The following is a 12,858-nucleotide window of genomic DNA, read 5'->3' as shown; positions in this document are numbered from 1 at the left end:
TCGGTTCCGATCACCATGTGGCTCAGGCTTCGGTGTCGGCGCCGACCGGCTCCGACACCCTTACTTTTATGTCTGTATCGGCTCCGGCCGGAGCCGATGCATCGAAACTTTCTGTCGGTGCCGAAAAGTTGTCGGCTCCGACAGCTTCCATGGTTTCGTCGGCTCCGATGGTTCCTTCGAGGAAGAGGTCTAGGTCCCCTTCATTGGAACCGATACTCTCGGCTCTGGCTTCTCCTCTCCTCTCAGAACGGAGCCATCGGAGCCGATCATCCAGGTCATCCAGGCTTTCTGACCATGATTTAGAGAGAGTGGTTAGTAGATTATTAAAATCACAGGCACTGGCCCAAATGCTACATAGTCCGTCTCAACAGACGACTATTAGTCCACACCCCATTGCAGTTCCTCCTTCGACTCTACCCCAGAGTTTGGAGTTGGAGTCTTCGGGAATGGTTTCTGCTACGGCTGAGGGACAGATACCCCCTTCTGCTCCTTCAGCCTCTACTCTTATCTCCTCTTCGAGACCTTCCTTAGAGGGATTCGGTGGTCGGGCTTCCCTGGTCTCCTCCGAGGGGGTGAGTGGCATCGGACCCTTGTCCGACCCCACTCTTCCCATTGGAGCCTCGGCCTTGGTGAGCTCAGCTCCGACATCTGCCTCGGAGCCTTCCCTTTCGGTGGGTCCTGGAGTTCCTGGTCCTTCGGAACGGGTTCTCTCGGACCTCCCTGGGAGGGGAGCCTTCGAAGTGATGAAGAGTGTGCTGGCCACTGGACTCAGCCAGAAGTCTGTTCCCTTAGCTCCTCCCTCTATGGTGCCTGTCGACATCTCTGCCACTTCTCTTGCTCCCGGACCCAGAGATCCTCCGCCTCAGGTTTCCCCACTGGGAAGAACCCCCTCTTCCGAGGATTCTCCTGATCTGTCAGGAGATCCTCCGCGAAAGAGGACCTGTAAGAGGAAACACGTAGACTCCCCCGAGTCTATCACTTCAGATACTGACTTAGATGAGTCAGAGGGATCCCCAAGATCCCCCTCTGAGGATGTCTCCTTCTCAAACATCCTAGAACTCCTTAGACAGAGGGGAAACTGGCCCACCAATAATCCCTCTGAGGATGAGTCAGTATACCTGGAGGCATTTGGATCTCGGCCCTCCACCTCCTGGGTGTCTCCGCCTTTCGACCCCCTTATGCAGGTTATTGCTCAAAAGGCGTGGGCTGCTCCTGACTCTGTAGAGCCAGTCCCTAGGAGGCCTTCTAAATATATTACTGCCCCGTCGGACAAGCAATTCCTCACGAAAGGTGTCCCTGCTGATGCCATGGTGGTGGCGGCTGCCACAAAGAAGGAACTTGCAGATCCTTCCGTACCTGTCCATTCTCCTAATAAGGACTCTAGGATCATGGATAGGTATGGTAAGCGGATGTTCTCTTCAGCGACCTTTGCTATGCGTTCGCTGAACTACCTATGTTACTTCACCAGACTCCAGAGGGATATCCTTAAGGAGCTAGGTGAAGTAGTACAGGATCCTACAGCTGCAGGGGCTCAAGAAAAAATTGCTTTGCAGCTAGGAACCCTTAACTCTATTGCTAACTCCTCCATGCGACTGATATCATATGCTGCAGATGGAGCGAGTAGGGCCGCAGGTACAGGTGTGGCTCTTAGACGCCAAGCCTGGATGCGGCTCTGCAATTTTGCAGATCCCTTTAAGGCGTCCTTCACAAACTCTCCCTTTGATGGTTCAGCTTTGTTTGGCCCTCAAGTGAAGGAAACGTTGACCAGGTGTGAGCAGGACGGCAAGACTCTTTCTGCCGTAGGGGTCCGTTTTTCCACCCCTTCTAGACCTTACCCTAAAGGGCAGAAGGGTGGCAAAATGTGGTTCCTCAAATCCCAAGGAGTCACGCCGGATTCACGTGGTCAGTTTACCCCTAGAGGCAGAGGGGGTAACAATAACAGACGCCGCTCTAGAGGCAGAGGGGGTCCACAAAACCAGGGAAGCAGAGAGCCTCTCTCTGACAAGCCCTTTCAGCATCCCTGAGATGTTGCCCGGCTGTCCATCCTTGGAGGCAGTCGGGGAAGACTATCGCTGTACCCAGAAGCCTGGCATTCCCTCACTCAAGACAGATGGGTACAGTCGATCATATCCGAGGGTTACAAAATTCCTTTCGAGGAAAGTCCTTTCTATCACTCAAATTCCCTTCCAGATGTACCACCCGGTCTAAGGGAAATTGCAGAGTTAGAAGTCTTCAAACTACTGCAAAAGAGCCATTCAGCCAGTTACAACAGATCATTCAGAGCCTGGAATCTACTCAAGGTTCTTTTTGGTCCCCAAAAAGACGGGAGACTGGAGACCAATATTGGATCTCAGCAGACTCAACAAGTCTGTGAGGAAGACAAGATTCGAATGGTCACTCTTCAGTCAATTCTGCCCTTCTTACAGAAGGACAACTGGATGTGCTCAATAGATCTTCAGGATGTGTACTATCACATAAAAATTCACAGACGCTCCAGGAGATTTCTCCACTTTCGGCTGGGGTCCAGTCATTTCCAGTTCAGAGCCCTGCCCTTTGGTCTCACTACAGCCCCAGAGTGTTCACCAAATGTATGGCAGTGGTCACGGCTCACCTGAGACGTCAAGGATTCCAGGTGTTTCCGTATCTCGATGACTGGCTCCTTTCAGCCACCACCAGGCATCAGCTTCTTCAAGCCAGGGATTACACAATAAATCTTTGTTCTCAATTGGGCATCTCGATCAACTCCGAAAAATCATCCTTATTGCCCTGCCAGTCTATTACTTTCATAGGCGCAAACTTAAACACTGTTCGGATGTCAGCTACCCTTACAGATCAAAGAATCTCAGACATTCAAACTCACGTCAGGATCATTCTAGCCAACAAGAAGGTACAGGCCAGAATGGTTCTAAAGGCGTTAGGCCTCATGGCTGCGGCCATTACCCTTCTTCCCCTGGCTCGCTTATATATGCGCCTTCTTCAATGGATGTTGTTCACTCAGTGGTCTTACCGACAACTTCCAATGCATCACCAAATACTGGTGACACAGATTTGCAAGAATCATCTTGCTTGGTGGATCACTTCTCCCCAGATTCACCAAGGCAGACATTTTGTACCCCCATCCCCGGTAGCCACTGTCACTATGGATGCCTCCCTGATCGGGTGGGGGGGCATTATCAGGGCAGGATGGTTCATGGGATGTGGCAACCTTTCGAATACCACCTGCACATAAATGTCCTAGAGATGAGAGCAGTGCTTTTAACGTTGCAAGCCCTCAACGACAATTGCAGTCCACACAGACAACATGTCTGTAGTTTGGTATATCAACAAACAGGGCGGAACCAAGTCCTACCCCTTGTGTCGAGAAGCACTCAGACTTTGGCAATGGGCGATCTCCTCTCATTGGTTTCTGGTAGCAACGCACATCCCTGGGAAAACCAACATTTTAGCGGACAGATTGAGCAGAGCTATTCTCATGCCTCACGAGTGGTCTCTCAAACAATCTATAGTGGAAGAGATTTTTCTGGAATGGGGTCACCCATGTTGCGATCTTTTTGCTACTCCCCAAAACAGCAAATGCCCAGACTTCTTCTCTCTCTTCCCATTGCCAGGCCATCCCCCAGAGACGCTCTGACCCAGGATTGGCCCCAGGGACTTCTTTATGCCTTTCCTCCATTTCCTCTGATCCCTCAAGTTATCTAGAAAGCAACCATTTTGAGAGCCAAATTGATTCTCATTGCTCCTTATTGGCCTTGACAAATTTGGTTTCTGTTCCTCCATCGTCACCTTTTGGTGCAGCCGTGGCATCTGGACCCAGTGCCAGATCTTCTGATTCACCAATCCGGTCAGCTGCACCGGTCTATCCCTTCTCTCAACCTCACAGCATGGTTGCTCCACTTCCTTCTTTAGCCAGGCTTCCTATGATCTCTAACCCTGTTAGAGACATCATAGTAGCTTCCTTAAAATCCTCTACCAGGAGGATTTATACGAGCAAATGGAAACGTTTTTCTTATTGGGCTAAAGCCAAGAATATTGATCCCTTCACTGCTTTAGTTCAAGCAGTTTTGGATTTCTTAGCGGAGATTTTTCACGCGGGCTCCTCTTCTTCCACTGTTAGAGTTCAGTTAGCTGCTATCTCAAACTTTCATGTCGGGTTCGCAGATCACAACATTATGTCCCACAGGCTTTGTAGAGCCTTCTTGAAAGGAATTTTCCTCCTGAAGCCTCCAGTCAGGAGTCCTCCTCCTCAATGGGACCTAAATTTAGTGCTGACATCCTTGATTCTTCCCCCCTTCGAGCCAGCTGTTTCTTGTTCCCTGAAATTTCTTTCATGGAAAACTTTATTCCTGGTTGCTATTACATCGGCTAGGAGGGTGTCTGAACTTCATGCTCTATCTGTTCGCCCCCCCCTGTTTGGTCTTCCACAAAGACAGAGTATCATTGAGAACTAACCCGACCTTTTTGCCTAAGGTCGCCTCAAAGACTAATTTGAATCAAGCCATTGATCTCCCTGTATTTTTTCCAAACTATTCAAACAGATCGGAACAAAAATTACATTATCTTGATGTCCACCGCCAACTCAGATATTATTTGGACAGAACAAAACAATTCAGGAAATCCGATCAACTCTTTGTTTCCTATGCTGATAACAAGAAAGGCCTTCCTGCCTCAAAAGTGACCTTATCTAAATGGCTTTCTTCGGTCATCTCTGAAATTTATCGGCTCAGGGGAAAACAGCTGTGCTCAAAGCCTAAAGCACACTCAACCAGAAGCTTAGCTACTTCTACAGCCTTTCAAGCTAGACTTCCTTTAGACACTATTTGTGCAGCGGCCACTTGGGCCACTCCTCATACATTTGTTTCCCATTACAAATTGGATTTGGCCTCCAGGGACAGAGCCAGTTTCGGCTCTACCGTTCTCAAGAGTCTGTTCCATTGAGCCACCCAGGATAGAGGTGCTAGGGACGCGGTCCCATCAAGCAAGAATGAAGGCGAGATTGACAACTTAACATTGAGAAGTTATGTACCTACCATAACGTTCCATGTTAGTTGTCTTCTCTCGCCTTCTTTCTTGCGACCCTCCCTCCTTCCCCCAGGCCTGGACAGACCTTTTCTACAAGGAATTATACTTCTGAAGACCATACAGATCTGGTCCTTCTACCATCCTGCAGGTTTTTTCTCTTCTTCTTTCTTCCTTTGGGAAGTTATTATGCTAGGTGCTATTGCCCTTTTGTCATCAAACGAGATCTGGGTACTTACCGCCTTGCATCATGGGATATGGGGCTGCCTCGAGCTGGTAAAAGTGACTCTCGAGCTTAGCAAGTGCTGAGTCGGAGCCGAGGATCGGCTCCGAACCCATCAAGCAAGAAAGAAGGCGAGAGAAGACAACTAACATGGAACGTTATGGTAGGTACATAACTTCTCATTTTCAGACACGCATGCACATTAACATTTATAGTTTATAGCTAGGTATTTTACATTCCAATAGTCAAGACATGCTCAAAAGTACAATATTTACAATAGTTGAAGTTTTTCATTTCATGTCATTACTTCATGGGTAGGCTGTTTTTGGCATATTATAGTTAATGGCCAGTCTCCACAGAGAACATTAGATAAGAAATACAAATGCTAACATATCATTGACTAGTATTAAACTAAGTGGGTGGAAAGATTGGCATAAGTATCACAGGTGTGTTTATGAGAACTGGTGGTGGAAAGTAGGTACCCAATAGTGTGACTTCTTATTAACCATCATCTCTAATACAGTGCCAGCTATTTCATTAACTTCCTCCTAAAACTAGAGTAGTTAGTTGCATTTCTAGTATCCACAGGTAATCGATTCCAGTTTGTTGGAGCAGTTTTCCTAAAGCTTTTTTCTCGTACTGCTAATATAAATGGTGGCTTATGCCATGTCAGAGATCCATCAGCATTATTGATTAGGTTATAAGATGTGATCCTAACCTCACCTTATATCTCAGAGGGGGACAGTATCTGTTATGTAGTAAATTATAGATTAGTGACAAAACAAAAGAGTTGTCTGAATATTGAACGGTGTTCAATTAGCCTTTTGCAAATCAAGACCATGATGTTCATTTTTTTGTGGGGAGCAGGGGCTAGATTAGAAAATCTGCAGATTTTATGAATAGTAGTCTGTATTAACTGAATATTTTTCCTGAAGTATAGAGTTATTATTGGAAGGCCACATTTCTGCTAAGATATTTGAACAATTCCCGTTGTTGGTCTTCTGGAATCTGAGGTGAGATGATTGGTTACTGCACAGAAAGCTTTGAGCTGGTTTGCAGCTTTATCTACCATTAGATAATGGGCGAATCGTGCACTGATACCCTACTGGAGAATGAATGTTCTCCAACAGAGTATTAATATACTGATACTGGCAAATAAAAAACAAGTCTGCTGCCTCGAAGCAGCATATTCAGCTGCTGTGAAGCACAGACTGGAAAAAAAAAGTCCATATTTTTTTTTTACACTCGCTAACCGTGACTCTGCTTTTTAGTGAGTATAAAAAAGTAAAGTAAGTGTGCGTGTGTGTGTGTGTGTCTGTCTGTCTGTCTGTCTGTGGAAATGTATACACTACAGCAAGTTTGAAACAATAAGGGAGGCAATATAAAAACGTATATACTAATAAAAAAAAAATACAAAACAATTTAACAGACATGATGGACATTATCAGGAAATAACAGACCTTCCAGGAGTGGTGATACCCAACACCTACTGTGTTCATTATTTCCCTAACACCCACTCTGTTGGACATTGCTGCTTGCTTAGCTTACAATATCCTATGAATGACAGAAGCAGATCAAGGAAAATACCCATATTTGGAGCAGTGGACTTTATCTAACTGATGTCCTAGTGGCTTGATGATCTTCATAGCATCTCTGGGTTTAAGCTTTTTATTAAAAAAAAAAAAGTTTCCTTTGTGTTAATTGCAAGAGTGTTTTTTTCAACCTACTTAGTTTGCCAAAAGTATTGTGATACTGATTTTTTAATACATTGCCCCTGCTGCCTGCCAGTCATCAGCCCCCTCCCAGCCAATCAGTCCATTTGTTCCTCATCACTAGGGTGAGTGTTGACCAGGAGAAGCCATCATTAAGGTAGCCATTATTAGTGGTTCAGTGCTTTTCCTTAAGCCATACCCCCTGCATTCATGCAAGTTATTAGTTTTGCTATTAATAAAACTAAGATGTGCTGCACTAGTTTATAGATAATACTAGTCAGGCTAACAGAGAGATCATTTCAGGGTGACTGCAATGCCACCATTATGTTGCTGCACTGCAACCACTGTTTTCCATAACTTATGCATGTACCCTGTGGAGAGATTTTGATTAACAAGTTTGCAAAGGGGTTCAGCAATAACATACTCTGTGATAACAACTGGCTACCTGGTATATTGTCAAAGCCCATGAAGCTGCTATTTTTTAGTTTTGGTAATAGCAGGTTCATAGTGATAATGGGAAAAAACAATTTAGAGATTAAGAGAGGGATCGTGGGGACAATGGGAGGGGGAACATTTAACTTAAATTTGTCAACCAGGACATTTTTGTTTATTTTTATTTTGCTTTTGTTTGCCAAGTTTGACTGGCTGGGTTAAGCTGAAAAAAACTTTTCAGAGGAGGCCCAGGGAGAAAAGCTCCAATATATTGCATACATCTTTAAGCAGACATTCAGTAATATACCTTGATAGACCTTAAGTAATATACATTAACAATTATGCATCTATTTGCTAATGAGATTGCATTCATATGAATAAAGGCAAAGTATTACTGTATAAAATATACTTATGTATTAGTAGATGTTAAACACTGAACATTAAAAGAGGTGTATTAGTTGGTTTGTCAATAGATAACAGATCATGTGGTTAATGCTTAGAAAGTCAAAGAATGAGGGTGAGAGAAGGGACTAGGTAGGGCAAAAAATATTAATATTGTAGTTAAGAGGTGAGGTATAAAGCATTAGCTATGAAAGTAGGTGGTGCCATTCAATTCCATATTGGAGCAGCATTAGGTATTGCCTCTAATACTCTTAATATAGTTACAAAAGGTCCCATGGTCATCTTTCAAAGAGGTAGCTATCTTCAGTTCATGTTTGGCCTTACTTTTCCTAATAGTGTGTTTAAGAATCCTGCAGACTTGCTTATTAACCTCCTTCCAAATGAGGGTGGAAACTTTTAAATAACCCATACATTTGTTTTGCAAGTAAACTTTATTTATCTGAGAATCCCACATTAGAGATTTGCCCTTGAATTTACTACCATATTTATGCCTAATAGGTACAGAGTTATCAGTACATTGGTTGAGATGGTTGTAAAAATCCTGTGTAAATTTGGTGGCTTCAGAGATTGGGTCAGTAGAAAGAAGGCACCTCTGAAGTACTTCACGCCTTCAAACAGGAAGATAATGTTGGCATTAGATTAGTTTCTGAAAGTATCTGAATTTATGGGTTGTCTGGTACTAATTATGAATGATTCTGCATGTGGCTGTGGTTTTGGGAGGTTGCTGTTTTGGTGCTGCAATTTTTTGGGGGGGGGGTTTCGAGCATTTGTGGGTTTACATTCAGGTGCTTCTAGCAAATCTTGCCATTTTTGCATCAAAGGCCAATATTTACATATTTCACATTCATTTATGTTCATTTAAAAATTATGATGTTTATTATATACTGCGGTGGTGGTGCTGCGGTAGCGTTGTCGCCTCACAGTAAGACGTTGTCCTGTTCGATTCTCAGATAGAGCGTCTTCTGTGTGGAGACATGTGTGAATGGGTGTACCTTCGTTGAAGGTTGTGCGTCAGGGCCGGCAATTCGGCACGTAAAAATCTACTGCCAATCATTAGTGGACCGGAGATCCGCTGTGGCAACCCCTAACCGGGAAAAAGCCGAAAGACGCAATATCAGAAAATGACAAAAGATTTAATGGTTAAGTATGATTCTTATAGCCATGGTTATGCACCAAAGTTTTGGAGCACTTATCCAATCTCTAGAACTTAGAGCATTATATTTGAATCATTTACATGTTTATTGTGACTACCTTTATAAAATACTCCCTAATGTTATTTAACAGATGAGAATCAGTGAATCAATGACACATATCACAGAACTGAATGAATGTATGCAACATGGAACAACACAAAACTGTTTGTAAGAGGGAGCAACTCACAAAGGTCTCTGATGTAAGCAAAACCAATGATACCTCGGAAGTGAAATCAAATAGTCCTCTCTGTGACAATGGACTGAAGCCAGGAAGTAATAATACAGGGCTACCTCACTGGAATAAAATATCCCATCACAGACATGATGGATACACTGGAACATTAAATGGAAAAAGGTGCATGAAGGCACTAGTGACAGGGGGTGGAGGATACTTTGGCTCCAGACTAGGATTTACACTTGCCCAAAATGGAATATTTACCATCCTACTGGATTTGCATAAACCAGAATGTGATGTTCCAAATGGAGCTGTGTTTCTTCAGGTAAGGCAAATATTTGAAACAGAACCACTGTGAAAGAATTATTTGCTTATATACTTGTCTCTTTTTGTAGGAAATTTTATAAATCGAGCAAATAGTCATGTACTGAATTTATAGTTTCTTGACTCTGGATGCAATATATATTTTTTTATGGATTCTGCAATGACTTCGTATCTTGGCAAAAAGTGTTATATGAGACAGGTTCTGAGTTGTAGTGTATAACGAATTGCAAATATCAGTTAGAAAAAATGTAACATGCATCATCAGCATTGATTGCCAGTTTGAGTTTGACTAAATTACTATAATAAAATAATAAATAAACCACAGAGACTAAGCTAGTACTTAAAACATTTAATGCTACTGAACACGTTTACATTCTAAGGTTTCAAGACTTCTGAGGATGATCTTATTCTGTGTTGTGTTTTTTACATGTTCAGTTTCCACAAATCAAGGAAAAGTACTTTCAGGCACGTAGTCATTTACACTTGAAAAAATGCAGTAGCACGTTTAATATGCAGCCACATTGCAGAAATGTGGCAAGGAAAGGAGAGACTGAGATATATCCACAAGTCCATAATTTCCCATGTGTTTCCAGATTCACCAGACTAAACAGATTTTAACAAATTTGCGCAAGTTGTGCTTTGATTATGGTTAAGTCATGTTGCGTTAGTAGACCTTTCAAAAGACTATCTAGGAAGGATCTGATACACAGCTCTAACTAGTAAACTTTTAATGAGCACAGTACTCTGACAAGCAAATCATTATGAAGTGTGCAGATATGACTGGCAAACCCTCATATCAGCTCCATTAGGGTAAACCATGACATGACCCCTGCAAAATGTGCCTTCCCTTGTCAGTCCCCAGAACCATTACTTGGCTATCACAGCTGCTTGCACACCTACATTGTTTTGAAGAAGAATTATTCCTTAGCTAAGGCTGGCACCTTTTCATATACACAAAGGAAGACATTTCTTTGTAAAACATGACATTTTGCAGGAAAATAAACGAGTCTCAACCAAAGCAAAGAAAAACAAAATTGTTTACATTTCAGTACTGGAATAAACTGTCAGTGTTATAGAACTGCAGTTGATTCTATTGTTTTATATCCTGTTAAGGTGCTTTACATGCAATATTATAATAATCTGAAATATTAATGGGAAATTTTGGAAACCTCTACTAAGAACCAGAACATTTTTCATCTTTTTTCATGGTTTTTTATGATTTAATTTCTCCAAGTTTTTTGGGTTTCTAAAATCATGAGCTATCTGATCTTGTAGCCCAGGCAGATATGACCTTAACCCTGAGTAGCATTCTGCCATCACCCAGAATGATACCACAGTACAAGGACAACATGATTGACTTCAACAATTTGCTAAGCTTCTGGTGTCATTCTAAGGGGATCCAGTATCTGTCTGCCTGAGATGACATGATCGACAAACCACGATGCTTTGCCAGAGATGGCCTGCACCTGTCACCCTTGGGATTCCGGATACTGGCTAAGGCTCTTGCCACCCCTATAGTGCCTTTTTTAGGCAAGATTCAAATGACAAATTCACCACTGTAACAGGTACAAGCAAGCAAAATCTGAGGGTAATGCTACTTAATGCTAGAAGTCTAAACCTCAAAATGCACTCACTGGAGGCACTCCTTAAAATGGATAACATCGACATCTGTGCAGTGATAGAGACCTGGTTCAAGAATCCAGAGAACACCCATGCATTACCAGGCTATAATTCATACCAAACCTTTCTGCCACCTAACCTGGACCGAAGCACTAAAGGCGGAGGCGTGCCCATATTCATTAAGGATGTCCACACCTCCAGGCTAGTTGCTTAGCATAATGCATCCGAGATTATCCAAGTGCAACTAACTCTGGGCAAGACCGCAATCCAAATTGTAGCTTGCTACAGATCACCCACCATGCCCCAGGATTCCCACTCATTTCTTGATACAGTGGAAAATATTAGGATACAACCTAACACCCTAATAATGGGTGATTTCAACTACCCTACCATTAACAGAGAAAACTACTCATGTACCAACTCTTGTGCTCAATGTTTTCTGGAATTCATAAATTCCAACGCCTTGGATCAACTTATCCACACACCCACCAGGGGTAGCAATATCCTAGACCTGGTCATTACTAACATGGGCAACTGGTGTTCCACACCAGAGGTCAATTCCTCGTTGGATAGATCCGACCACAAGCAAATCACCCTAGACATCTACATCCCACCCCCATTAGGGAAACCACCGTAAAAAATGTCTCCAAAGCCAACTTCATGCTTCTTAAGACAGAAGTGGCAAACTTCACAACACCTATGCTGATGGACAATAGAGGTATGACTGCTGAATCCTATACAATTGCACTTTATAAGCACTTATACGAGTGCATGGATCGTGCAATCCCTAACAGAACCAAGATGCTATCCTCCAAAAAAAGGAAGCCAATCTGGTGGTCCCCTGCCTTAAACAAACTCTACAACAGAAGAAAGAAACTGTTGCAAAAAAGAGTAAAATCCCATGATTGGAGGAACTCCGTGGTCGGCCTCAGTAAGAAGCTGAGATCCCTCATAAAATCCTCCAAAGCTAGTTATGGAAAAAAAAAATCGCCACTTTTTCTAAAGACAACCACAAAGCATTCTATAGCTATGTAAAAACCCTCAATGGCAACACTCAGATCTGCTCTGAGTTACCGCACAATGGCACTAAATATACAGAGCCAACTGATATTGCCAACGTCCTGGCAGATAGGTTCAGTGCTAACTTTACCCCTCTCTCATCCCCTAAAGGGCCCATCTCTGTACCGGAAGAAGGCAAAGCTCCTGTAATCATGGCTGCATAGGTAAAAAACTCACTCTCCAAAGCCAAGAACACAGCATCCATGGGACCTGACAACATCCCAGGCTGCGTTCTACATGAACTACAGAATGAACTGGCACCCCACCTAAGTACCATGTTCAGTCATAGTCTCACCTCAGGCTTTGTGCCTGCTGAATGGTGCACAGCAATGGTTATCCCACTCCACAAAGGGGCAGCCACAACGGACCCCGGGAACTATTGCCCCATTCACCTGACAAGCCTGGTCTGCAAGGCTATGAAATGTATCATCATGGAACTTATAAACAATGACAGTGGTAATCTCCAAACTCTGGACCCTACCCAGTTTGGGTTTGTAAAAGGCAGATCATGTCTCCTAAATCTGATAGACTTCTTTGAAATGGTCACCAAAGCCGTAGATGAGCGTAAGGTGGTTCACACAGCCTATCTAGATCTCGCCAAGGCTTTCAACACCATCCCCCACTCTGGAATTATAGATAAACTCACTACACTAGGTATAAATCCCTATGTCACAAGATGGGTTGCCAACTGGCTCACTGACA

At 43.4% G+C, this 12,858-nt stretch overlaps 1 protein-coding gene across 1 annotated transcript in view; it reads left to right on the top strand.

The window, feature by feature from the left end:
- Window positions 1-12,858, top strand: part of SDR42E2 (short chain dehydrogenase/reductase family 42E, member 2) — a 525,257-nt gene that overhangs the window by 54,904 nt on the left and 457,495 nt on the right. The window contains exon 2 of the mRNA XM_044089637.1: window positions 9,070-9,478. Coding sequence (XP_043945572.1) covers window positions 9,110-9,478 — 369 coding nt within the window. The 5' untranslated portion in view covers window positions 9,070-9,109. The remainder of the gene's footprint in view (window positions 1-9,069; window positions 9,479-12,858) is intronic.

Source organism: Protopterus annectens, chromosome 12.part0, assembly GCF_019279795.1.
Source record: "Protopterus annectens isolate FY-2018-M chromosome 12.part0, PAN1.0, whole genome shotgun sequence".
Lineage (NCBI taxonomy): Eukaryota > Metazoa > Chordata > Ceratodontiformes > Protopteridae > Protopterus > Protopterus annectens.
The sequence above is the reverse complement of the archived record's forward strand: the minus strand, read 5'-3'. Positions and strand labels throughout refer to the sequence as shown.